Here is a 27,839-nt window from a genome sequence, read left to right as displayed (position 1 = left end):
CAGTGGTTCCTAAGACAGGTGACAAACAGAAGGGAACCAGAAGAATCCTCTTCAGAAGGATCCGAAAGATCCAAGTGTGAGCTTGGGGTTTAGGTTTCCAGTTCAAGCGACCCAGGACAGCTTTATCTCGAATTGAGGATAGAAGTCAATGATTTGGGAAGTGGTTGGCTTAGAGCTTCATTGGTAGTAGACTTGTCAGTGTCTAAGCATGTCAGCTGGGATGTCCAACTTGGCCGGACTTGGGGGCTGCTGAGGCGACGGTCCAACAAAGGCCAGTCCTGCCCCGCCTTGGAAGATTGGTAACTGAATATTAATGAGCGGGGGCCCAACAGTTGTAATTAGCACCCCAGGTGTCAGTCAGAAACCAACAAACAGCCAAATCCTTGTGGCTCCGCCCAGCCTACCCAGCAACGGGGGTGATTAACCATTAACTCCCACCCCTCCCCACAGAGCCTCCACCCTCTGCAGAGGCTAGGCCAGGACGCCAGGCTGAGTCTCCCAGAGGACAGTTTGAAACAGAGGAAGGCAGAGAAGGGACCTGGGAGGAGGCAGAAGGAGGGCGGGGACGGGGGGCTGGGGCTCAGCCCAGGGGCTTGGGTGCATCCTGGGCAGGGCAGGACAGGGGGCTGAGGTGTGGGTAGGAGAGAATGCGACTCTCTAAAACCCTCGCCGACATGGATATGGCTGACTACAGTGCTGCTCTGGATCCAGCCTACACCACCCTGGAGTTTGAAAATGTGCAGGTGTTGACCATGGGCAATGGTAGGTGGGGGCAGTTGTGCCCAGGGATGGAGTGGATCTTTGGCACTGGACTTTGGGATGGGAGGGGAAATACCGAAAATTGTAGGTTGGTCCTATAGGCTTGTACAGGTGTTGCCAGGTAAAGCAAGTGGGCCTTCCTACTGTGGCCAGAGGCATTCTGGGTGATCGAGGCCTGCAGAGGTGGATTTCCAACAGAAAAATTCCCCAGATCCTCCCTATGTAGGCCCGGGGACTTACGCTGCCCTGCTTACCATGTTAAGGAAATGGGGCCATGATGGTGAGCTTCCTCTGGGTGGCTGTAGAAATCCTATCCAACATGGCCCTATTTTCAGGCCCCTGGGCCCTTTTATGTGCAAGCAACAAAAGGTCTGTCTTGTCTCTAGAGATTGTGACAGGAGGCATGGCTACGTTTCAGACTTTGGGAAGCTGGAGTTCAGGAGAAAAGTAGAATTTTCGGGCTTCCTATCCAAAAGGCCAGCCCAGCGGCGTGCGTTTATATGTACTGTCTTAGGTGTCCTTGTGAGTGTACAAGTGACATGGTGAACGCAAGAATACACCTGCGTGTCTGTTCCCCCTTTTGAGTTTGTGTCTCAGCTTCATCTGTATGTGTTGAACGGTGTGTAGTTCTGTCTCCAGGACCATTTGGGTTTTGGGTTTGTTTTGGTTTTGTTTGTTTGTTTGTTTGTTTTGTTTGGCTTGAATATATGTGTGTATGAATAGTGTCTGTAAATGTGGGTGACAGACCTAACACACTTGTAAATGTGGACATACCCTGTGCTTTCTGCTTGGTGGCCCTGGATGGCATCTTGCCTTTGTACATATGCATACGGCCTCTGTGCTACCGGATAATGCTCTCTGGTGTACAAGATTGTGTAGCGACACTTGACAGGGTTTGTTGTTGTTGTCTGTTTGTTTGTTTTATTTTTTTGAGACAGGGTCTCTACATAGCTCTAGCTGTCCTAAAGCTCACTATATAGACCAGGCTATCCTCAAACTCACAGGGTTCCACCTGCCTCTGCCTCCCAAATGCTGAGATTAAAGATTGTGCCCGGCAGACCCAGCTTGATTTCGTTTGTTTGTTTGTTTGTTTGTTGTTGTTGATACAGAGTGTATGTGTTCCTGAACTGGCCTGAAACTTAGAACATATTCCCAGGCTAGCCTGGAACTTGGAGTCCTCTGATGTAGCCTCCCAAAATACCAGGGCTACATTATGAAGGTCTTAACTGTTAACTATATACCAAAACTTGGGATTCACGGCAGCAGCATGTGTGTCTGTGTTTCTGTTGTCCCTGTATCACCATCGTTCAAACATCTGCTCCAATATCAACGAGAATATGTATGTGGGTGGAGAGTGTTCTCTTTGCCAGAGGGTTGAGAAAGCAGGCATCCTGGAGGATGGGAAGCTTCTGGAAAAGACGGGACCAGGTTCCAGGCTAGCATTGGAGAGACGGCACCTGGCTGAGGTTGGTCTGTCACCACCTTCCATCCGTGACTCTTATTGTGCAGCAGCTTTCAAACTTCAAGGCTTAGGTCTGGAAAGCTGTGTGTGCTCTCGAGCTCGCTAGAAGGAGGAGGCAATGTGTGGGCTCTGTCCATGGTCAGTCCCCCCTCTCCCCACCCCCTCCCCACTCCTGCTGCTTGCCTCTAGTATCTCTTGCCAAGTACTGTGTGTCCTCAGGTACATTACCCCCTTCTGTCTCTTGTGTAGTATGGAAATGAGTTCCTTTACCCCAGCCTTGTTGACCATGGGTGATTCAGAGGAGGCACTCAGGGAAGTGTTCAGGGCGAACTAGTTGCTTCTGCCCCGAGATGGTAGCATGTGACTCCCACAGGGACAATATTTGCAGTCACACTCCTGGCCACCACACAGCCCCTTCAGTATCTAAGAGTTCTGTGCTCCTGTGCCTGCAGCTAAGCCCTTGGTTAAGTGTCCCGAAGACATACCAGTCACCCCTCAGCTCTGGAAAAACTCTTCCTCCCCAGCCTCAGTTTCTTCATCTGTAAAACTCAGACAGGTAAAAGAGCATAAAAGGTTTACGAGGTATTTCTTTGAGCTTGTTTCATCCTGGTCCCTACATGGGTAGTCTCTAGGACTATATGTCGGAAGGATCTGTATGCCCTTCTCAAGTTCTGAGAGTTGAGGTTACAGGAGGTTGTCCTCCAAAGTGGTTGGAGTCTATCCTGAGCTAATGGCTAGAAGGTGTTAAGGATATCTGTTCCCACATTCCATCCCTGATTCAGGAACAGCAGAAGGGTCTTGTTTTTAAAGTCCCCACAGATTCCCAGCCATGGGCAACATGGCTAAGAGCACAGTATAGTAACCCAGCCCCTCTGCCTGGCAGCAGTGTAATGATTCCGAACAAGTCCTTTGCTCTCTTTGAGCCTCAGTGTTCTTAACTGGGAAATAGAAGTGGCCTGCTGACCTCAGGGGGAGATGATCCAGTTGACTGTGCCCAGCCCATGCTGCCCAGCAAGGGGACACCTTGCCAGCCTCTGCCCAAGTTGCGGGCTCAGCTCTCCCTGGGGGTCATGGGAGGAAAGGATGAGGGAGAAGGAGTCAATGAAGCTTAACAATTATCCCTGCCTTGGGAATAATTCACTAGCCGGAGGAGGCTCTGCTCTGAACACTCAGAAGTCCTAGGAACGAACGGTTCGGCCAGAAGACAGCAGAAATGAGGAACAACTGCAAGACACCTGCCGGGCAAGTTCTCTTCTGCAGAGAAGTGTGTTTAACTCACAGACAGTTCTAGAACGTATTGTATGGCAAGCACTTCCGGCTGACTGACTCACTGACTATGGACAGCACCGGGAGATGATGATGCTCTGTCTGACAAGTGGAGGGGGACAACGACAAGAAATAACCCAGTGCCACAGAACAACGGGGATTTGATCCAATGCTATGAGGCTTCAGAGTCTCCGGTTCAGCATACCACAGCCCTCTTCAGTTTGCAATAGGACATTCCCTTAGGAACCAAGGTCATAGGCCCAAGTTTCTATGGAAATACCCCACTGTGTGTGTGTGTGTGTGTGTGTGTGTGTGTGTGTGTGTGTGTGTGTTGTGCACACGCAAGGACTTTTATTTTGGGAGGAATGATTATAGAGTGAAATCTCTGAAGGATGATTTTTTTCTTTTTCCTTTTTTTCTCTTTCTTTTCTTTCTTTTTTTGATATTAGGTTGAACTTTTCATCCTCCTGCCTTTACTTTCTGGGTGATGAGATTTTCTAAAGAGTTTATATGTGGTGGAAGATTTGCTTTTAGAAAAAGTGCAATCTTTTGATGTGTGCATGTATGTGTGTGTGTGTGTGTGTGTATGTGTGCGTATATATATATATATATATACACACATACACACACACACACACACACACACATATTTCTAAAACCAGCCAAACTAGTTAAACTGATCCCTTCGCAGTAGGGGAGACTGAGGCTAGGAAAAGGGCTGGTCCAAGACCAGAGGTGAGTTATAGGTAGCACCAGTACAAATGCCCAGGACTTTTGGCACACAAGTTGAAGTCTCCTTTGCCAGAGGTTTTGAGTCTGTCTTCCTCACACTCAGATGAGAGATGGCTTCTGGCCTGTGGTGAGAGGGTCCCACATCTGCCCACATGTGGTAACTCTGTCAGCACCCACCCTAGAGGCAAAGAAAGAATGTTCTCTGCGTATATCTTTCCACTCTTTGGGCAGTTCTGTGGAGTCTGAAGGCTAAGCTAGTGTCCCCCTGGTCCAGTTCCAATAACAAAGTAGCTGGGTAGTCACTGTCCCCATAGCTCCTAACTAGGAGTCTGTAGATGACTCTGGTGGTAAAGCTTCCTCTCCTTCCTGGGGAAGCTGAAGCAAGTCCTAGCAGGTGCCCCAGGAGATCAGCAGTACAGTTGGTTCTGGTTTATAGACCGGAAACTGAGACTCCAAAAGCCACCTGACACTGAGGGGAACAGGACAGGGTTGCCCCCAGCTCCAGGTAGCCCATTGTGAGTCTCAGGCTTGTTTTTGGTTTGTTTTACTCTCTCCCCATCCTGGATCCTTATCCACCCTCTTTTGGTGCAGACACATCCCCATCTGAAGGCGCCAACCTCAATTCATCCAATAGCCTGGGTGTCAGTGCCCTGTGCGCCATCTGTGGCGATCGGGCCACCGGCAAACACTACGGAGCCTCGAGCTGTGACGGCTGCAAGGGATTCTTTAGGAGGAGCGTGAGGAAGAACCACATGTACTCCTGCAGGTGAGGAGCCAGCTCGGGCCTTAACTTTCTCAGCTGGGACATGGGTATATTGGGATTCATGTTCTCTGAGTATCCATCTTGAAGCATCTGCCCTTCCAGACGTTCAAGAACAGTCTAGTTTCTTGGCATCTGTGGATCCAGGTGTGAGCAGCTAATTTAGCAACTGCCTAACAACCTTAGAGGGGTTAGGACCACCCCTCCAACCTGCTTTTTTTCTAGGTTCTAACAAGGAAGGCATTGGCCTTAAGTCCTTCCATCTATCCCAGTGCCCCAAGATTATGAAAACCCCTCTTTCTAAAGCATCTCTCATTTTGAATAACAACAGTAAAATACTAGAAGCAGTTGACTGAGCCATTGCCCCATGACAAGCCTGTACTAACTATGTCACTGTCACCTGCCAATGCCCTTCTGACATGATAACAATTATCATCCTCATTTTGTAGATGGGGAAGGTTATGTCTGGGAGGGCTAAGAATTTACCTGCAGCCAACCAACATAGATGAATGCTAAAGTCCTATTGAAAGCCACCCCATCCCCCATAACCTTGCCTTTACCTGCTGTGTACCAACTACTGACTCTAAGCCAAAGCCAGGAGCATGTTAAGGGCTATGGGCTCTCATAGGATATGAAATAGCTGGTACCCCAGAGACTAAGGTTTCCAGTTCAACCAGCTGAGTGGTCAAAGTCACATGCCACCTTCCTGGGCTTCAGTTTCCTATGTCAAGTGGGACAAGATGGACTTTCAGACAGTCCATAGACCCCTCTGGCTTCTGATTAACATAAGCACTCCTGGGGTGTAAACATGGAGCGGGGAGGCTGCGGGGTTGACTGACAGCCAGGTCCTGATTCTGTCCTAAGAGGCAGAGGCTATTTCTCCTCCATCCAACCATCCAATGTCCTCTCTAGGTTTAGCCGGCAGTGCGTGGTAGACAAAGATAAGAGGAACCAGTGTCGTTACTGTAGGCTCAAGAAGTGCTTCCGGGCTGGCATGAAGAAGGAAGGTGAGTCCCAGCCCCCCATCCCCCCACCCATGCCCCACCTGCACGCAGGCTCCAACCAACCCAGCATTTACAACTGTAGCCATACTTTATGGCTCTGTGACAGGCCCTGGGATGACTGGCTAATGGCTGAGAAGAGGGAGGGCCTGGAGATCTGACCACAGGGAGCGGCTGGGCTTGGTCTTGAGAAAGATTCAGAGATAAAGCTCCCACTCACTCACTCCAGCTCCCAGCAACTGCCTCTGGGCCTTCCTGTGCTACCATGAGGCAGCCAAGATGGGTGCTCTTTCTAATGGCTATCGCAAGCATTAGGAAAAACATAGACCACGACACAGCAAACACCCAAGGGCCTGACACCAAGACTTCGCTAATATGAACAGAGGGTCCTATTCTGAGCTTCCTGTCTAAAGACAGGAACCACAACCCCCTTAGTCCTTATTGCTGGGTATCAGGTCATCGCTAGAAATTTCCCCATTCTAAGAGTGGGCTGAGGCGTCTAATCCAGTCTGGATGGTGGATATGGAATTACCTAGTACAGTGTCCTCTAAATCTTCCTCGGCCAACTCCTGCATCAGACATGGAGCTGCATCTTCCCTGTGTCGCCGGTCATTTCATTCCCGTGGTCACTCTGAGAGGCTGGAATGAATACTGTCACCCTCTCATGGCAGAAGCAACTGAGGGACCGAATTGGCTAGTCACCTTGCCAAAGTCTCCATCCATGGCAGTTACTGAAAGGGCAGATGTCTCAACTCCAGCTTCATGCTGTGTGGACACCTCGGTGCTGCCTACCCTGTGCCCTCCAGGCCTCGTGTATTTATGACAGTTTTTAGCGACCAGAGCCAGAGCATGGTAGTAGAGCCATTGCCTGGCAAACATGCAGGGCCCTGGGCCACTCCCAGCCTATGGAGAAAATAAAAAAGAAAGAAAGAAAGAGGAAAAAAAGAAAGAAGGAGAGAGAGAGAGAGAGAGAGAGAGAGAGAGAGAGAGAATTTTTTCTCAAGCTCAGAATTAAAACAAAAATCTTTAAACTTTTTTTTTCTAAATAACTTGAGTTCATTTTCAAACCTCTTCCCTTCCTTCTCTCAACTTACTTTCCCCAACTAACGTGTTCTTCCGGCCCACACTGTTCTTCTCTGGCCAGACTGTCAGACACACACACAGGCACAAGCACACATATAAGTTCCCCCCCCCCCCCTATCTATGAATCAAGAATCTGGGATCTAGCTCCTGCTGGGTTGAGAGAGACAGAAGGCAAGCTAAAGATGACCGCCCCTGCTCAGTCTCTGCCCTCCATCCTGTCATCATTCTTCCTTCCTGTCCCTCAGAAGGGTCCTTTCATATCCTCAGTGCAAGTTGGGGAGTTTTGTTGGAAAATTAGAGCCCAAGGATTCTACTCCACACACATCCCATTCTAGCGGGCCTTTGCTTCTCTGACATGTCCCCCTCCGCCTTCCCCTGCTGCTTCCCGTGGGCACACGGCTCCCTGGCTAACCTTGTCTTCTCTTTGAGGGCTGCTCTGTGGAAGGGGAACGTGTTACACATGTGAATATTGGAGACAAGATGAAGGACTCCCGCCTAAGGGCTTCCTGTTGTAGAGTTCTAACAGCCGGTGGCTCTGCTTTCCAGTTCCCTGGGATAATAAGCACTCTGTGATTAGCCATAAGCATTGTGTTTGAGAATGAGTCTCTCCTACAGAATTTTCAGCAGGTGGGAGAAAAGCAGGCAGTCCAACGGGGCTAGCTAGTAAGTCTGCATGTGGTCATGTGTCTTTGGTTAAACAGAGTTTCTAGAGGAAAACTGAGGGAGGCTTCCAGCCCCTCTGGGCTCTTCTTTTCCAGATGATCCACAAAACCAAGCAACGATAGATCCTAGCTCCTGAGAGAAGTCCTAACCCATCCAGCCATATGTCAGCCTTGAAAAGAACTGCTTGCTTCTTTGGGCTGAGAAATAAACCTTCTGCCAGGGAAACAGGACAGCTACTGAGTCACTGGCAGACAGTGCTGGCCAGTAAACACGTGTGTGTGTGTGTGTGTGTGTGTGTGTGTGTGTGTGTGTGTATCACGTGTGCATTATTGAGAGACTGTGAGGTACAAGTAGACCAGGAGAGCAAAGCATTCTGGGGGATGCCTTGGGCAAGCACTAGCAAGGCTGTTGCTAGATCTGGCTGTCCCCAAAACCCTTCCTCAGCTTGATGGAAAAAATCCCAAAGCCACTGACCGGGTGACTGGGGACTTGTTTTCATTTATTTTCCTGTCAATGTCTCCTGCACATGGACTTAACGGACTGGACGTCCTAAAGTTCCCAAGGACCAGAAAGTGAGCTGGAAGCAAAGTTTACAGAGCAGCTAAGGCTAGTAAAGGAAGATCTTCCTGGGTCTCAGGTGGGGAAACTGAGGCACGAGAAGCGATGAGATGTGTTGGGAGAGAGTGAAGTTTAGGACATGAGACTGTCAGAACTAAGCCTTCAAGCTCTCTGGACTGACATTTGGAAAGATCCTTGTGGGTTGGCACATTCTGTTCTTGGTTCTGAAGTGTCTGGCACAGCATTGGAGAGCTCACGGGTCCATGAGTCCTAGACAAAGGATGTACCACAGAGGCCACAAGGGGCTTCCCTGGAGGAGGCAGACTGGGAGTGGGGGAGTCTTGGGTGTTAGCAAGCTAGAAAACAGCTGATGGAAAATTCTGTCCTGTGACTGAAGTCAGAGAGAGGGACACCTGCCCAGCCTTGGCTCCCAAGCCCAGGACAAAAGCCCAGCTCTGGGCAGCAGAAAGCCAGGCCAGAGACCACAACCAAGAAGTACAGGAGGAGCATGGCCCACCCTGTAGGACCTTCCTCACAAGCCCAGCTGAGCCACTAGGGCCCACCCAGGGCTCTCTAGGAAGACGGGCTCATGTCCTCTCCACCTCTGTCCTGTCGGTTAATATTCAATGGAAGTTACATTAGGTCCCCGACCCTGCTAATACTGCGCAAACATTAGGAAAACATCATTCCGTGACTGAGCTCGAGGGTGCTGATAAGGGCCGGCTAACCTTGAGGATCTCTATCCACAGCTGCTGACAGCGGTCTTTTATTCCGCCCGCCTCCCTGCGGAGCCCAGTGGGGGCAGGCGACAGGGCAGGCTGGGCTGCCAGGAAGGGTGTGGTAGGCTGGTACAACCAGTGCAGTGGAGGGACTTCTACACCTCAGGGTCTCTGTCCTACCCGGACTGACTTTTCTGTCTCTGGGTTTTTGAGACAAGATCTTACCTTTTTTCCCCCCTAGATTTAGTATTATTAATTATCATTATTGGGCTGTGTGTGTGTGTGTGTGGTGTGTGTGTGTGTGTGCAGGCACACTCAGAAAGCAGAAGAGGGCATTAGAGCTCCTGGAGCTGGAGTTATAGGTGGCTGTGAGCTGTGACGTGGGTGCTGGGAACCAAGCTCTCATGCTCTAACGTAAGAGTGGTACCGTCCTCTCATCAGCCGAGCCATCCCTCCAGGCTCTGGGATGTGTCATCCAAGCTGCCATTGCCCCGGCCTCCCGAACTCTGGGATTGCACACACAAACCAGCATGTCCGACTCTAGAGTTCAACATTCTGAAATTAAGGATAAACTGGAGGGTGGGAGGGAGTGGACCTCATAGTTGTGTGCTTTCTCATCCAGTGATATCTGTCATTCTACAAGTATTTACTGCGTACCTACTGTGTGTCGGGGTGTACTGTAGGAGTCAGACTGACAGTCAATAAGAGGGAGGAAGGTCTGGCTTTTTTGGAGCTTAGGAGCTAGGTAACAAAGAATTCACTATAACTGATACCTTGGAGAAGTTTAAAATAGGAAAAAGAGGGCAGAAGCTGGGGCGCAATACCGTGTCAGAGGTGGTTGCAAACGCACCTGAGGTGACAGTTTTTAAAAAGATTTGCTTTGTATTTAATTGTGTGTATACACACACACACACACACACACACACACACACACACACGAGTGAATGCAGGCACCGGCAGAGCAATTGTGAGCGACTTGATATGAATTCTGGGAACCGAACTCAGGTCTTCCACAAAAATAGAACGTGCTCTTAACCACTGAACCATTTCTCCAACCCCTGAAGGTAAAAGAAAGGGATCCCAGGGATCAGGAATGGCTGAGATGGCCCTGAGCACATGTGTGGCCTGTGTGGATATCCAGATATAAAGGCAGGTGTGGGGACAAATGAGTGACAGGGAAATAGTGACAGGGAGATAATGGTGGGGCTGGTGGTGGGGGTGGGAGAATGAGGGCAGGGCTAGTGACAGGGAGGTGGGGACAGGGTAGACTCCTAAGGACTGTGATGATTGAGGAGACAGCCATTCTGAGCAAAACATGATGTGTGACCTGGATGTCTTTAGGGGGATTCCGAGAGCAGCTCACCTCCAAAGGGTAAATGCAGGCGCCTTGGATCTCAAGATCTTTAGAAGGGCCTGGTCCCGCCCCAGGGAGAGTAGTGGAGCCTTCAGGGGCAGAGCAGGGTCTCCTGCGTGATGCCACAGCAGTCCTCGTGAGCCAGGGACAGTCTGTGTCTGTGTACAGGGAAGACGCTGCCCACCAGCCCCTAAGATAGCAGACACGGCAGGAGCAGGCTGACGGGAAGAGGCCTTGGATAGATGGGGAAACAGAGGTCCCACCCTCCTTCTTTCTTCCATAGTGAGGCCCTTAGACTCCAGGGGACCGGTGGTACAGCGAGAAGACCTTAAGCCCATACTGACCCTGCTTAGGGTGGATGGTGGGCCAGAGGCCTGTGAAACAAGGCCGTAGGTTCCTGAATTCTGGAGAGTTCCTGGTGAGGCAGGAAAGAGACTGCTTCCTCTCATTCACTCAGGCTAGAGAGCAGCGTTCTTTCCAGCAGTCAGATCACTGAAACAGACAGGCCTCCATGTCCAACCTAAGACTTCTGCCTGGTGCTTCAGGGTCATTCTGTATCAGGGGACGAGGTCTGCTTATTTGGAAGGGAAGAGACCAGCGGGCTTGCGAGCAGGGATCGTGGGTTGGGATGGCAACAGATTCCCTCTGTGCTACTCAGGCTGTGGTCTGTCCACTGAGCTGTCAGTAACCTGTCCCTAGCGATGGCTGGTCATTTCCTCAGCCTTCTCGTCGTATATGAGGCCGGGGGAAGTTTTCGAATGTGCCGTCTTTGCAAACTGAGTTAGAAGAGCCTGCATGTGACAGGCAATGTGACTCAGTGAAGCATGGGCCACCAAGCCTGATAACACACGCACCATGGCACATGTATGTTGAAACACATGCACGCATACATGCGCATGCACACACACACACACACACACACACACACACACACAGAGTAAACACCCCCCTGCAGCACTCTGGTGGCCCCAGGCCAGGTTGAACCCTCTCCTCTCACATCTCTTAACTCCGTAACAGTCATGGGACATCCTCCCTCCGCTCAGCGGTTCTCCTTACCTCTCTCCACCTCTTCCTCATAGCCGTCCAAAATGAACGGGACCGGATCAGCACGCGGCGGTCAAGCTATGAGGACAGCAGCCTGCCCTCCATTAACGCGCTCCTGCAGGCGGAGGTCCTGTCCCAGCAGGTACCAAGGAATTCTCTACCCAGGCTCCCTTCCAGTGGAAACTTTCTTCTACTTCTGTCTCCTCTAACCAGACCCTGCAGGCCCACATGGACAGGTCCCCAAGCACCACAGAAGGAAAACCAAACCCAATGCCACACACTGGTGTGTGGCAGATCAAACTCAAACCTAGGTCTGGCGTCTTGGGGCACTGTCTAGTTCATCCCAACGCCTGTGTTCATAGGCCACACAAACTGCTTTCCTGGAGGGCTCAAGAGCAGTCCTACCAAATAGAAGTAACCATTGCAACAAGATGGCAAATGGTCTCAGCCAACCCCTGGCTGTGTGACCTCAGGCAAGTCACAGTGCTTCTCTGGGCATAGATGAGATGAGGGTGATGCCCCGGTCCTCTTCTACCGCCAAGGGATTCCTGGGACTCAGGAGCTGGAAGAGCTGGGTCGGGGCAGGCAGCGAGTGGTGCTCCAAACGGAGTGCTCCCTGCTTATGAATCCTTCCTGTCCCTTTGCTTCAAACTTCCTACTGACCTGTCACTACACAGTCTACCGGCCACTAGACAGTCCTCCTGGGGTAAGGGACAGGAAGTGCAGGGAAAACCCGCCATCCCCAGCATTTCCTTGTCCCCCACAGATCACCTCCCCCATCTCTGGGATCAATGGCGACATTCGGGCAAAGAAGATTGCCAACATCACAGATGTGTGTGAGTCTATGAAAGAGCAGCTGTTGGTCCTGGTTGAGTGGGCCAAGTACATCCCAGCCTTCTGCGAGCTTCTTCTGGATGACCAGGTAAATGCACACATGCTGAGAGCAATGGTGTACACTGGGCCATCAGGATCCAACTGAGCCCCGAAGGATATAGCCTTGAGCTGGTTTGATTTTATTCAATGGAACACTCACGTGTGCCCAGAAATGCATAAGTCGCTCTACAAATATTAACTCAATCCCCCTAAGGACTTCGAGGTAGCAATGTTTCCCATCTTCCAGGTGAGGAAACTGGGGCACAGAGAGGTTAAGTAAATTACTCAAGGTCACACAGCCAGCAACCATCATAACAGGAATTAGGACCAGTCAGGGAAGCTCCAAAGTTCAGACTCCACATCATTCTGCTCTCCTGGAGGTGTTGACAGGGACCTGAGGCCAGGGCTCAGGAGATTTGGCTTGAGCTCTGGTTTTGAGACCAGTTCCCTGTGTGACTTGGGGCAAATTACTTCTCTCCAAGGCCCAGTGTTCTTATCTGTCGAGTGGGAGTTTATCTCTTCCGAGTGCTGTGTTTGTTTGGAAAGTCTGGATGGACCAACAGCGTGTCAGCTGGGCCTCCGCTGTCCTCCCCAGCGCTAAGTCTCGTGCTCCCCTCCCCCCAGGATGGTTTAAGTCAGCATTTTATATTTCAAGGCACCTTCTCTGGACTATTGAAACGGGTTCATGGAGGGGAAGGGTGGGGGTAGGCAGCACTGTGAGTCTTTGGATGGATAAGTTCCTGAAATGTCTCATATAATGGCTACACACACACACACACACACACACACCTTGGCCTCCCCAGACAACTTCACTGCTTCGGGAAAAGAGAGAGATTGCCTTCCCAACTTTGAAAACACCCACTCTTTGAACATGAGTCTGATGTTGCCTTGTCTTGTTTCTTATTTTGTCGGGGATTGTTGTTTTGAAATGAGGCCTCACTATGTAGCCTTGGCTGTCCTGGAACTCACTCTGTAGACCAGGCTGTCCATAAACTCACAGAGATCTGCCTGCCTCTGCCTCCTGAGCCCTGAGACCTAAGGTGTGTGCCACCACACCTGGCTGCATACAGTCTCTTAAAGCCTCAGAGAAGTCTCTCAGCCCCACCGTTGCTCCTCTGTACAGAAGCCAGGCCTTCCTAGCCTCTACAAACACCTATAAGAAAGCCATGGGCCCTCTAGGTCAACACTGCCTTGGTTGTTCCTTGCCTCTCTGAGTCTGGACCCTGGATGCAGCTCTCCTTTGGAGAGCTGATAGTCAGGGATTGTGTCCAAGCTTTCCCTGCCTTCACCCACTCCTCCTCATGCTTCAGCCCCTGTCCCTCTGCTAGAGAGTCTGAATTAATGTTTAATCCCCCTGTTCCTTCCCAGGAACTTAGCAGGACAACAAGATACCCCCAAGCTGAGCAATTGTTAACCTCTGTTTCCCACCCAAACCTCCCTGGCTGGGTCTCAGAGCATTCTCTGAGGGCAGTGATGGGTAGCCAGTAACATGGGCCAATCATTAACGCCCCCTTGCCTGCCCATACCCCAAAGCTGCCATGTCTGAGGGTTGGATCTGGGAGCCTCTTCATGGTACATAAGGAGCCCATCTTGCTTAGCATGGATGAGGCCACCTGGGAGATTTGGGGACATGGCCTTCCAAAGGATCCACAATTCCATTGCTCTAGAGACCATCTTCTTGTTATACTAGGTAGCCGTCTCCTGGCTTTAGGAGGCCAGATCTGAACTGGACAAGGCCTAGAGAGACAAAGTGATTGGCCTAAAGCCCAGAGCACATGGGCTACCAGGCTGAGATTTGACTTGGTCCTCTGTTCTGCAGGCCGAGAGAACACAGAAACTACTGGGCAGCATGTACTCAGTGGTTAGCGACTTCTGTATCCCTTCTTATTAACAGAAAACAGTCTCACCTCCAAGCTTTCCCATCCCCTTTTGTCTTTGGTTTCTCTCGTGGGTTCCAGCCATGGTGGAGTGGAAAGGGGTCGTAATGAGTGGGCTCAGGAGGAAGTGGATCTGGTGGAAGTCAGGGTGCTGCCTCAGTCGTCTGTCACTGCCCCAGCCATCCTTTCCTTTCCCCATTCTTTACTTCGAATGTTTCAATAAAGGTCTGTGCGTTCCTGTGTTCTGAGGATCCTCGGAGCTGCACAGCAAGTCACAGCTTTAGAGAGTCTCACGCTGAGTTCCATCAATGCAGCCTCTCTGTCTCACTGCTCTGTGTACCCACTCCCTCTCTTTTCTTCCCTCTTTTCCCCCTTCTTCCCATTGCAGCCCCCCCCAATCCTAGTTTATCATTCCCTTCTCCTCGATCTCAAAACCTGGCAGTTCTACAAGCTCAGAGACTGTTGTGTCCCCGCACTGTCTCATAGAGCGTCTAGGAAGAATGCTGAGATTGTTCAGCTGGGAAAGGTGCTTGCTGCCAAGGCTGATTCCCAGAACTCACAGTGTGGAAGGAGAGAATCACTATTCTCTGACCTACACACACACACACACACACACACACACACATATTTTTTTTAAAAGAGCACACAGAAGCACCTTACTCTCCCAGCATGCCTTGCTACCTGTGACCTCCTATGGAGCACACAGATCCCCAGGGGCACCATCCTGCTGCTATTCTCTGGTTATCACACAAGGACTAAGGCTAATGGCTCTAATGCACAGGCGATGTCCCACAAGGCAGCTGGACTTGACCTTGAACTTTAGTCTCTACACATTGCCACGCAAAGATGGAACCTGGCAACGGATCACCTGCCAATCCTGTACTTGGCATGAACACATCTAAGAACTGACATCCACATGGAAGCTCATGTAAATTCTTTGAGAATTGCAGAATCTTACAGGCTCTGTGGATATCTTCAGCACTGGTGACTTCCCAAACTCAGTGGAGCTATGGGACCAACTGGGAAGCTTGTTGCCTTTGTACCCCAGGTCTGCCTAATACATACAGAGTCAGAGCCGCTGGGGGTTGAGCCCACGACTATGAGTTTCCCTAAAGCACCCTTCACAGTTCCCTGAAGCTGATACACTGGTAGAAACTTGGGACCCACAGCTTTAGAATATCTGGGGCAAGTTGACTTTATCTGGGTCTTTGGGGACTCTGGTCTGAGGCGTGCACGCTAGGAATGGCTACACACCCTGATGAAGCCAGGACACAGCTCCTTGTCCAAAGATAGAGACATACTGGTTCAAGAGCAGAGCAAATAGAAGCTCACCTACTTTGGAGAGCACATGCTCCCACCTTCCTGGCCTCTGTAGAATCCATTCTATACTGCTCGTTTCATGAGTCATGAGAGGAAGGCAGAGGTTTTATGATGTGCTCTTCAGAGTTCAGACAAGTAAGGCAGAGGGAACACTGAGCTGACTTGACTATGAGCAGCCTACCTGGGGTGCAGATGCTAGACTTCACACCTTCTTTCTTACAGGTAGCACTGCTCAGAGCCCATGCTGGCGAACATCTGCTGCTCGGAGCCACCAAGAGGTCCATGGTGTTCAAGGATGTGCTTCTCCTAGGTGAGGAGGCTGCCCATCCCAGCCAGAGCTTGAGAAATGGAGTCTGGCTTGGTGCACCCATGAGGGAAGGGTATCTCCATAGTAACACACAAGGACCAGGCAGGCAGATCAAAACTATCCCAAACTGGATACACTCATCTAAGTTTGTAATCCCCGCTACTAAGGAAGCTGAGGCAAGAGATTTACAAGGTCAAGACATGCCCGAGTGCACTAAATAGTGCACTTACACCTGAGAAACATAACATAACCTTATTATCTTCAACTAAAATAACAAATGGTTTAAAAAGTCTAGTCACTATCAGTTGAGAGCACACTGGTAATACCCTGGGCTGGCGAGATGGCTCAGGTGGTAAATCTCTTGCCAAGACTTACACCTGACTTCAAGCTTAAGGACCCACGTGGTGAGAAGAGAGAACCAACGCCTGAGATTGTGCACTGACCTCTGAGAGCACATTGTGACACACAGACTACTCCCCAAAAATAAATAAATAAAATGCAATGTAAGAAAACATTTAAGAGGAGCCTGGAGGTGTAGCTCAGTGGCAGAGCACGTGGCCGGCCACGTCACTTCAACAAAATGAAAATGAGTGTAACCCAGCCCTGTTTGTAGACTTGACCAAAGTACAAGATTCTAGAATCCAGCTCTCAGATGGTTCCCCAATTCCGATGTAGGAATTACAGGAGCAAGGGAGGGGTTTTCCAGGCCTTCGAGTTAGAGAGCAGTCTGTTGTCCTCAGAATCTCCAGGACATTTCAAGGTTCTTTCAGGAGTTGAAACGAAAGGTGGCCAGGAATGATCCAGCCCCTCCTCCCAGCCCATGTCACCTGAGCCTTCAGGACACACTTATAATTTGGAACTTTTGTATAACATCTCCTAGATGCCAAGGACTCTGCAAACGGCCAAACAAATGTTTCATTACACCTCTTTGAATATACCACCCCCAGATATTTCTTAGATACTCCTATTTTTATAAGGAAATTGAGGGACAACAAGTCATATATGTCAACTAAACATGCCCAGCTAAGTGACAGAGCCATTCAGATGAAGTGACCCCATTCCAGAATGTGGCCATTGACCTTCATGCCTTTGTGCCTCCTAAGTAGGCCTTGGCTTTATTTCCTTCATCTTGAGTCGTGCAGGTAAAAGGAGTTTGGGAGACATGAAAGGCCAAGTCCTTAGCCCAGGACTCCAGGCAATCACCTTCCTCACACTTGCCTCAGACTTCTCATCTGTAAAACGGGCACACTGACCTAGTAACTCCCCCTCGTCAGTACCAGGCATGCTCTTAATTGCAAACTATAACCAGGGAGATAGGGGTCAACCGAGGTAATAATCCCATCCTCTCCCCTCTACCCATTCAGGCAATGACTACATCGTCCCTCGGCACTGTCCGGAGCTAGCGGAGATGAGCCGTGTGTCTGTCCGCATCCTTGATGAGCTGGTCCTGCCCTTCCAAGAGCTGCAGATAGACGACAACGAATATGCCTGCCTCAAAGCCATCATCTTCTTCGACCCAGGTATCATCCATACCTCCTAACCGGTCTTCCACACCCTCAGCCCTGCTGTCTCACTCCTGCTGGACTCACAGCCTCTCATGTTGTCATGACAACCAGAAGTACTTTTCATCAGCTCCATTGAGTAGACGAGGCAGACCAGGGTTCCCAGGGAGGAAGGACTTGACAGGACACCAACTACGAAGGCTTTTACTTTTCCCATCTTCCCTCTTGTCCATCATCCCGAGCATTCTTCCTCCCATCCTCCCGGGGCGCCATTATTGCGGCTTTCCCATCTCTGTTGTTTACCACTGAAACTCTTAGTGGTATTCTCCTCCAGTCAGCTATGGTCAGCATCTTCTGCTCTTCTCTTGAGGCTGGATCCCCTCCTTTATGGCTCTCCCTGTCCTCTTCCTGTTGACTGTGCTGACTCTCATCCGTGAGTTTTCACAGTATGTCTGTAGTCAAATCTTTGTGCAACACCTACTTTTATTTCTCGGTATCTGAGGCTCGCTGGTGCTCTTTTCCCTTCTGCCGTGTGGGCCTGTCAGGCGCGAGGCGCTGTCCTTGGTGCTGGCCCCTGATTTCTCAGTGATCAGCCTCCAGCATCAAAGCAGTCAAAAGGAACATGACTGCCACTTATTGAGGGCTTCCAGTTTTAAACACTTCGTGCAGATTATCTTAACATGTTACCTGTGAGATAGGAGCTGTCGTCACCCCATTTTCAAACAAGACGAAGGTGCAAAGAGACTAATTCAAACAAGGCCACACAACTAGGAACTAACAGAGCACAGATTTGAACTTCAGGCTGTTAATTGATATGTGTCTTTCCAACACATGGTCTTGCTTTCCTCTTGCAGAGAGTAAGGGTCTAGTTCTAGTCCTGCAGTGGAAAGCTTGGGGCTGAGCAGGTGGCTGTTGCTCAGCAACAGGTGTGACATCACTGGCACTAAGAGAGTCAGCAGCTTGGCCTACGGCAGGGGACCTAGTTGAGGCTGGTACAGAACAGGAACTCCATAATAGATGATTAACTATATGGGAAAAAAGGTGCGAAGTGTGAGTGAGGTGTCTTTCTGCTGGAGGAGCTGAAGCCTCAGCTGAGTCCCCAAGTGACAGGTGGCAGCAGGCAAGGGAGAGGGAATCTCTTGATGTGACAAGTACAGGGTCTAGATGGTGGGACCTTATCTGTGGGCTGGGAGCCCCAAGTTCACATCATGGATCTTCCAGCAACTGGTTCCGTGAGGTGCGCAAGCCTTCCTTATTCCCTCTGCCCAAGACAAGAAGCCAGGACTCTCAATAGCTGAGCTCTTGTCTACTGTATGCAAGGTGCTGCGGTTGATTCCTAGCACAGCATGAGAAAATATTTAAAAGAGAAATGAGATGCCAAGATGCTCTCCTGGGCTTTGTATCTTTCTCCGTCTGGTTCCAGGAAGACACTCTTTAGGTTCTAGTGTAAGCTGGCTATTGAGGACCATAAATTCTTGTCCCAGCTCTAGTTAAAGCTCCCTGGGTTTCAAGGTCAATAAGTCATCCAATCTGGGCCTACAAGTTAGGAGACACTTGGTCTTCCCTGACCACACCCCTCCCATTGCAGATGCCAAGGGGCTGAGCGACCCAGGCAAGATCAAGCGGCTGCGGTCGCAGGTGCAGGTGAGCCTAGAGGATTACATCAACGACCGGCAGTACGACTCTCGGGGCCGCTTTGGAGAGCTGCTGCTGCTGCTGCCCACCCTACAGAGCATCACGTGGCAGATGATCGAGCAGATTCAGTTCATCAAACTCTTCGGCATGGCCAAGATTGACAACCTGCTGCAGGAGATGCTGCTCGGAGGTCTGTAACACTGAGGGGGGATGCGCTTTGAAGACCTGGAGTGCCATGTGTCTTTGAGACCCAGGCTTCACCTGCGTCTGAGCTCAATGGCCTCTGGACTCCACTGCTTCCTCAGTGGGAGCCTTGGACGATCTTCCTTGTCTGTTGGACCTTGCTTTCTCGTCGGGAAAAGAAAAACTGGAGAAAAGGAAGAAGGTCTATTTGTTCAGATGATGAGGGTCTTCAATGAGTCATTCAGTCTCTGTTGTAAGGTGGGAATGATACCGTAGACAAAAACCAAGTAGATAATAAAAAAAAAAATTTAAATAGACAAGTCACACAGGAGCCTTTAGATGAGTCAACCAAGAGATGCATGCCTCCCTGAGGTGGTGCCTCTGATGGGCAAAAAAATGCTGTATTTTAAAATCTTGGAAAACATTCTAAGCATAGGTTGTTTTTTCTAGGTTCTGAGGTAAGGGAAGGGCGTGTGTGAGAAGCATGTTAGCTGGAGGAGATGCAGGTAAAAGTCTCTAGAAACCAAGTCCTAAACAAGACTTGATGGACCAGGGTCAAAACATTGAGTTTTTATCTAGGAGCAAACCTGAGCAGATTCTCAGCAACAGGGAGGCTGAGGCAGGAGGATCATGAGTTTGTGAGGCAGCCAGGGAAATATAGAGACACTTTGGAAGGAAAGAATGAGAGGAAGGAAGGAAAGTAGGAAGGAAGGGAGGAAGGAAAGAAGGGAAGGAGGGAGGGAAGAAGAAAGGGATGGAGGGAAGAAAGATAGGAAGGAAAAAGGAGGAAGTTGTATTTTATTCTCTCTGCCACTTTTGTAAAGAGTCTGAAAATTAAACTAAAGTTTTAAGTAGGCCGATCTAACTTAGGGGTCAATAATGAATTTCATAAAGCAAGGGGCAGAGAAAATCGCCAGGAAAATTACTCTATTGCATCGTCTGAGATTATGGTGGCTTAGACTGTGGGAACGGAGCAAGAGCAGGGAGAGAGAGGGGCAGGGAGGCTGTCTGGATGCAGCAGATGCTGAAGTGGGCAGTGGCAGAGATGACAAAGTAAAGGGTCAAGGCTGTGCTTGTGCTTTGAGCAGTGGAGGCAATGATGGAATCATTCACTGACAAGGAAAATGGAGAAATACTTAAGTCTGAGTCTGGGGTGCTGCTCAGATAATCCAGCTCCGTTTGGACTGACACAGCATGAGCATTGGAAATCCAAGCTGGGTTACCAAGACCATAAGTACATACATCGGATGGCCCAACAATAGAGGAAAAGCAGCCATGGGCTTTCTAGCATTTAAGAGTCAGAGGAAGATGTGTCAAGGAAGGCTTTAAAGGGGAAAAAAAAAAGACCAGCTAGGGGCATGGGAGAAAGGCAGGAAAGCCATAAAATACAAGAAAAACACATGTTTTCAGGAGGACAGAGCGAACAACGGTGTTAAATGGGGGAGGGGGGACAGATAAGAGAAAAGGAAGGAAATGGAGGGAAAGGGTGAGGGAAGGGATGGAGTAGGGAGGGAGGAGAGCTGCCGCATGCAGGCTCTTGGTCCTTTTGTTGAGAGCAGTATCAGAGGGCTCGGAGGATGGGAACTACATTGGGAGGGTATCACAGAGAGATGGGACAATGGGAAAGTGATGAGTCAGAGCCACGGCAGACAAGCCTCTTATAACTTTCTCCATGAAGGGGAGCTGGGTGGAGGGAGCTGAGGTTGGCTGTGAGACTTAACCACAGACCATGGCATCCTGGCTGAGCTAAAGAAAGACTAAAGACCCCTTAAAGAGAAATGGAGGGTCAGTTCTAACCCCCCTATAAATCTGAAGAACTCTTTCTGGGGTGGCGACAGTCAGCAGGAGAAGCTGGAACTGGGGGCTTCAGAAGTGTTGGGGTATCAGTGTCCCCAAGGTGGAAGCCAAGGCTGGCCGCCTCAGCAGCATTGGTTATCTGGGAGAGGTATAACTCCTTTTTGAGGGGAGATGTCCCAGGTGTTACTTAGCTGCATGCCTGTCCACTGCCCATGAGATACGAGTAGAGTTTCTCCAGGAATCACAATAAAAAATGTCTCCAGGAATTGTCAAATTCTCCCACAGTGAGAACCACTGTCAGGCAGTAACTCACCTCCTCCTCACAGCAACCCCGTGATTGCTGTGGGTCAGGTGTCATGGCTGTCAGGATCAGGAGTTGTGATCTGCTTTTCAACACATTTGGGTGAGATAACCTCCCTGGGTAATGCTGTCTCATTTGCAGAATGGATGGTAACGGTGTCCATCCTCCAGAACTAACAGAAGGGTATAATTTTGTACAGCGTAGAAAGTGCTTTAAGCCTGTACCCACATGTGAGAGGGGCCCAGCAATAAATGATCATCTTATTATACAACCAAAGACACCACTCTTTGTACTTAGACTTAGAAGTGCCTGTTTTCGTTTGAGTCGTGAAGCCCACAGACTCACCTGGTTATTTCTGCATTACTAACCCAGGAGCATCACCCAAGAGGCACTGTCAGTCCTGAGGAGCAGGCTGACTGCCACATTGGGGGAAATGGTACTTCAAGGCTGTGGTCCTTCTCCCAGACTTCCAATTCTGACTAATGCCCTCCTCTTTGTCTACAGGGTCTGCCAGTGATGCACCCCACGCCCACCACCCCCTGCACCCTCACCTGATGCAAGAACACATGGGCACCAATGTCATAGTTGCCAACACGATGCCCTCTCATCTCAGCAATGGACAGATGTGTGAGTGGCCCCGACCCAGGGGGCAGGCAGGTGGGCAGCCTGGGTCTACCCTACAAGGGGTAAAGGAGGGGGGGTCTAAGAAAGAAGGTAGGAGAAGATAGGGGAACCTAGAAGGGGGAACCAGGAACATAGTTCTTCGTGTTTCAGAGTAGGGAAATGAAGGGGGCGGGTTGTTGATGATCAAAGCTGTTGATTCAGCACGGCTCTGTCTTCTTTGAGGTGACTGACAATGTCTACTGTGTGAAACAATCCACCAGGTGGGGGGACCATTGGGAAAACATCTGTTGGCTGAGAATTCCATCTATTTGATGTTCATTGAAATAGGACTGGCCAGATGGGTGACGTTGTCCTTCAGGCAGTTGAATGAAACGGGCAACTAAGAAGGACTTAGCTCTTCAAAGAACAGGATCATTGATGAGATGGCCCCTGGGGTACAAGGGATTTCATTGAGTTTGGCTGTGGGAGAGCTGTCTACCAAATGAAAGCAGCCCGTTGGGTGGAAGTTACTCACCCAACTGTGATGAGAGGCCTTTGCCTTTGTGTTACTCTTCTGCTAAATATTGGAGAAAGGCCATGTTAGGCCCTGTTATCTCTGGACCTCACTCAGTTGCTGCCTTTTCTACCAAGGCGGAATATTTTTACACATATATTATTGCTTTGGGGAACAGTCACACCTGGACCCTGGTCTGGGAAAAGCAGCCTGAGTTTCCATGTTAAATGGTGGCCAGATGGGCAGTAGGGCCTCATGAAACATAGATCTTAGGATCTGGGACTCCTAGAAGTTTGAGCCATAATCACCTTAGAGGTTGGATTCAACATCTTATGTTATGGAATTACCTCAGCAGATGGAAGAGCCTTTGGTTATTCCCACAACGGCTGGATTTTTGAGTAACTTTTATGTCTTTCGCCCTTCAGCCACCCCCGAGACTCCACAGCCATCACCACCAAGTGGCTCAGGATCTGAATCCTACAAGCTCCTGCCAGGAGCCATCACCACCATAGTCAAGCCTCCCTCCGCCATCCCCCAGCCAACGATCACCAAGCAAGAAGCCATCTAGCAAGCCACTGGGGGTCGGGGCTCTGCTGGCTCATACCCTCAGAGAGCTCCTGGGTGTAACTTAGTATGGCAAAGAAGATGTGACAAGAGGGACCAGTCCCAGAGCAGCTATGGAAAGGGTGCATGGCCCAAAAAAAAGGTGTGCCGAGGGTCACATACACTGCCACCCCTGACCCCGCATCTGGAGGGCGGGGCTTTGCCTTGAGGAGACCCAGCGGGGAATGTCTCCCACTGCCTGGACTCCTCTCAAGTTGAAGCCGCTGTCTTTATCTTCCTCCATATCTTCTTCCCTCAACTTCTTCACCCTTGAAGGACGGCTGTCTGCAGATGCTGCAAGACCTTGTTTTTAAAACGACTCCCTTCTCTGCCAGCTGGGGCCTCTTCCTTCCTGGTGCTGGTCAGGGGGGCTGGAAACAAACCTTCTGAGGCTGGGTCAGCTTACATTATAGTATTCCTCTCCTGGTGAGCCAACCTCAGGTGATCGTTCTCTATCGTTACCCTCCTCCACCACCTGACTTCTCCAAAGCCATCTCTCTGGAGGCTGAGGAAGCCATGGCAACTGTTTCCCCATTCATTCTGAGAACCTACTGTAAGCACTGACCTGGGTGAGACAGAGGGTAGGGGTCGCCATCCCTCCTCTGCCAACGTCACTACGATTCTTGCCTCTAGCACTAGGCTGTAACTTTGGAGTGATAGGCCCGATGGAGAACCACCTAAGGGTGGCAACCACAACAGAATGTGGCGAGTGGATGGCCGTCATTGGGAAAGCATCTAGAAAGAGGCAAGCTTTGCACCTGTCCCTAGACAGGGAAGGTAGGCTTCTGGATAGCAGAGCAGGTAACACAGACCAGTTTATTGGAGGACAGCCCGAGCAAAAGCCCATAGGTAGGTAAAATAGTATGGGGGAGAGGGAATGAAGAAGTCAGTTCCCATGGAGTTGTGACAGGGCACACGCTAGGGTCCACTGAATGACAAACTGAGGTCAGGGGTAGGTGCAGTGTGGAGCTGTCAGAAGATGAATACGGCATCCTGAAGAGGTAGGATGTGAGGAGGCCATACTAGAGCCTGGGAATGCAATAAAGGGATGGATCAGAGTTCCCCCAGGGCTTGTCAAGCTCCTCCATACTTTCTGATGTCATAAGACAATAGAAATCCACCGTCTCACAGAACCTTCCCTGTAACCCAGACATTGTCATGGAAGATATAAGTAGAGGGTCTTAACTGCCTCACAGGTAGCACTTGTTTCCCCTGGCATGGAATCCAGAGAGTTCCTCGTCCTTTACCCGTGTCAAATCAAATCCCGAGGCTTGCTCGCTCCAGAAATGGCCAGCTAAGAGACTGTTCTAAAGTCCACTGGAAGTTAAGAATCCCATTCACTGATAATAGTAAAGTCGATCCATGACTCCTGTCCTTTTTTTCCGCTGATCGACCCAAGTGTGGGTGAGGAGCAGCAGGCGTGGTTCCTGGAAGAGGGACCAGTCTAGTCTGGCAGTCAGGGCTGAGAGAGTTTGGGTGAGGGGCAGGAGAAGAACAAGAAAGCCTGGGTTTCAGCCTCACCTGAGGAGCTACATTCAAGGTACATTCTGAAGCTGCTCATCACCAGCAGTCAACACTCTGCTCCTGGCTGACTCTTGATGGCTTTGTGGAGCCCTTACAAAGTGCCACTGACCAATGGGAACAAGAAAAATGTCCCCTGGGCCTGTTGGTGTGCTAAGTGGAAGGAATGAGCTGTGAGACTGGAGAGTTATGGTCTATCCTACTGAGTGGGTGGGGCTAGCACCCAGTGTCCATCAAGGCTGATCCTTCTGGGTGGATGGGGCTAGCACTCCAGTGTCCAGAAATTCCAGCCTGAATGACAGGTCCTCTGAAAAAGAGGTGCGGAGGAGGAATGGGGCCAGCTGCTTAAAGAAAAAGAACACCCACAGGCCAGGACTGTCAGGACAGCTTGAGTTAACCCCTCAAGCCAAGTCCTGGGTGTCAGGAGGAGCTTTTCCATGCTCAGAGCCCTCAAGATTCCTTGGCCACTCTCACTCCAGTGCCCCCAGAGACCCAGCCAGATCGCTCAGATTGCCCTGCATGAAGGCAGGACAGCTGGACTCCCTCTAGTCCATGTCTTTCCCACTCTTTGTCCCTCCATCCCCAGTGTCGTCATGAGAGGAGTAGGTAATGTTGGCCTTCAGTGGTAGCAGTCTTCTGGGGCAGGGGTCAGCCGCTGCCCCAATCTGATTTCTGAAGGAGAAACCCATTCCACATTAATAACTTTATTACAATACAGGAAACATGAAATAAAGGAAAGTTTACTCTTCTGATTATAAGCTGAGGATACTATGTTGCAGTTTTTTTTTCTTCTGAGCTTTGTTTCTAATACATGATATGACAGGACTAAGTACCAGCTGATAGTGGACAGGGGTGGGCGCCACAGTTTTTCCCCAAGGGCAGCCTGTTTCTTCAAGGAGTTCTCAGAAGCTTTCAGGGTTCAGGAGGCTTCCCTGAGAGTAGACAGGAGAGGATTAGAAGTGGGCATCCTCAGTTCCTTGTGATAACCACACCATTTGCCTTTGCTAGAACTCTCTGTGACCTACCCTGGTAAATTCAAATCATGAACTTCACCCCAAACATTCAGAAGTAGGCTGAGTCCTGTCAGATTAATCTGCACCTTCCTGTGGTTGTGCAAACATCACGCGGTCCTACACTGATCCCCAAGTCCCCATCATCACTGCCTAAGGGGTTAAAAAGAAAAAAAAAAACCTCAAAAACCGTTCTTACTCCTGTGTTTTAGCAAAAATTTATCAACAAAATAAATGGTACATATGTTTTCTAAGTCCTTTTACTGGTGTCTTTTTCCACGTAGTATTCTTGGGCATTCGTGGTGGACAAGAATCCTTCCTTTTTAATAATCTTTCCTATCAAGAAGTTATGGATAATCTCCTTCATATAGATGGGGAAACTAAGGCTCAGAAAGGTGATTTTCTGTGAAAGTCAGAGGTAGAAATCCAATCCTCAGCCGGGCGGTGGTGGCGCACGCCTTTAATCCCAGCACTTGGGAGGCAAAGGCAGGCGGATTTCTGAGTTCGAGGCCAGCCTGGTCTACAGAGTGAGTTCCAGGACAGCCAGGGCTATACAGAGAAACCCTGTCTCAAAAAAAAAAAACAAAAAAAAAAAAAAAAAGAAAGAAATCCAATCCTCCATCCTGCCCCCACCTCATGTGTGTGTGCGTGCCTGTATTTGCATGTAGAAGCTGCATATGTACATGAATGTGTGTGGTCATGCCCAGGAAGGACATGTGTTGTTTCAAGGACAGCACCCACCTTGTTTCTAGAGACAAGAAGAGAGACAAGGTCTCTCGCTGGCATGGAACTCAGGCTACTAGTGGCCTGAAAACCCTAAGGATCCACTTGTCTTCATCACTGGGATTTAAAGCATTTTCCAGGGGCTAGGGAGATGGCTCATCGGTAAAGAGCATTGCTTGCTCTTCCAGAGGATCAGGGTTCAAGTCCTGGCACCCACATGGTAGCTCACAACCATCTGTAGCTCCAGGTCCAGGGAATCTGACTCCCTCTTCTAGCCTCCAAAGGCACCAGACACAAATGCTGGCAGAAGCATGAATGCAGGGGACACAGTGCTTATAAGATAAGTACTTTACCAACTGATCCATTTCCCAAGCCCCAACCCTGGCTTCTTGACTCTAAGCATCAGGTTTATGGGGAGAGTGAAAGGATTCTCCCTCCTAAGAGGGAAGTGATGAGGGAGAGGGTAATGGAGAGATTTTTAAGAATAGACAGAGGTTCAAAGATGGAGCTCTGTTTTGGGCCACTTCAACCTTTTGGAAACATGAACACCAAGATGTCCTAAGAGCAAGAATAATCAAGTGACGAGTGTGAGGCTTTCCAGCCAGTGGTCCTTTCCCCTTAGGTAGCTGGCCTGATGTCTTGACACTGTAGGTCACATCCTCACATTGGAGGGTGTGGGGGGGTGTAGCCAGCATGTGAAAATGAGATGTCAACTTCTCTGCCCAGATGTTTTCCTAATACTGTGTTAGCGTCTTAAAAGATTGGGGGCATCTCACCATTGATATTCACTGATGGGACAAGTCTGCATTGATTCTTAAGAAACGCTCATTAACCCAGCAGCATCCAGGGGAAGATGGGACGTTGTAATGCCCAGCTACAGTGACACTTGTAGCCCTCCTAAGGAGTCCACAACCACTTCAGTTTGTGAATCACACACAGTGTAGGGTCAGTCACTCCACTTCTGCAAGCCCCAGCTGCAAGAAGGGAATGGTGTCATGAGGGATACTGATCTCACACAGGTTTCTGCAGGAGAGACTAACCACTCCATTTTCTGTCTTCAAGAGCACCCATTAACTGTCCTTCCTGGGCCTTGGGGCCACTCCTGCCTCCCTGTCCATTCCCTCAGTCGGTGAGCACCAGGAAATGTTTTCACGATGTTGCAATAAGCCCTGTCTCCACTCCTGCCAACACGGTTGTGGGGGCGGGGGCTGGAGGAGAACATTCGGCCCTAAATTGTACTTAATAAGTCCATATCAAAACCATAAACCTCGGACTGCCATAAATCCCCCGACCTTGGTTCCTCCACCTCACCTGCCCTTTGCCCTCCAGTCTCAGTGTAGGCCGCCAGAGCCTCGAATCCGGTTCTCATTTCAGCTACTAAACAACCAGAGCCAAGATGACTAACAGTACTACCCTCATTTAGACAGGGTGAAAAGAAAGAGAGAAAATGGAGGCACCCAAGGGTCTGGCTAAGAACTGGAGCTTCTTATCCCAGCGGGGCCGCAGTACTCACAGTAAAACCAGAAGAAACACCAGTTGGCAGGCAGCTTCAAGGGCCAAAGAAAGTCACAAGTAGCATGAATGACCTGCCACCCCAAATAGATGAGATTGCCACCTTCTTCAGTTTTGGAGCCCAGATCACCTTTGATTGATACTTCTCCAGTCTGCA

General features: G+C 49.9%; 1 protein-coding gene across 2 annotated transcripts; it reads left to right on the top strand.

Moving 5' to 3' along the window:
* Positions 1-508: 508 nt before the first annotated feature.
* On the top strand, positions 509-25,701 carry Hnf4a (hepatocyte nuclear factor 4 alpha). 2 transcript variants are annotated; one of them, XM_028769790.1, is made up of 10 exons: positions 509-762; positions 4,811-4,985; positions 5,892-5,986; positions 11,437-11,543; positions 12,168-12,323; positions 15,694-15,781; positions 17,143-17,298; positions 18,869-19,105; positions 21,701-21,823; positions 22,739-25,701. In XM_028769790.1, the coding sequence occupies exons 1-10, from the start codon at positions 648-650 to the stop codon at positions 22,879-22,881; spliced, it is 1,395 nt and encodes a 464-aa protein (XP_028625623.1). In that variant the 5' UTR covers positions 509-647; the 3' UTR covers positions 22,882-25,701. The 2 variants fall into 2 exon arrangements, with proteins under 2 accessions (XP_028625623.1, XP_028625622.1); XM_028769789.1 differs by having other exon boundaries at positions 21,701-21,853.
* Positions 25,702-27,839: the final 2,138 nt, after the last annotated feature.

The sequence above is a fragment of the Grammomys surdaster genome, unplaced genomic scaffold (genome assembly GCF_004785775.1).
Source record: "Grammomys surdaster isolate TR1022 unplaced genomic scaffold, NIH_TR_1.0 193, whole genome shotgun sequence".
NCBI lineage: Eukaryota > Metazoa > Chordata > Mammalia > Rodentia > Muridae > Grammomys > Grammomys surdaster.
This window is presented reverse-complemented; position numbering and strand designations above follow the sequence as displayed.

Coding starts and splice junctions, on each gene's coding strand:
- Hnf4a (XM_028769789.1), top strand. CDS start 648: ATGCGACTCTCTAAAACCCTCGCCGACATGGATATGGCTGACTACAGT. Junction 5,987..11,436: donor GGCTGGCATGAAGAAGGAAG/GTGAGTCCCAGC, acceptor TCTTCCTCATAG/CCGTCCAAAATGAACGGGAC. Junction 11,544..12,167: donor CGGAGGTCCTGTCCCAGCAG/GTACCAAGGAAT, acceptor TGTCCCCCACAG/ATCACCTCCCCCATCTCTGG.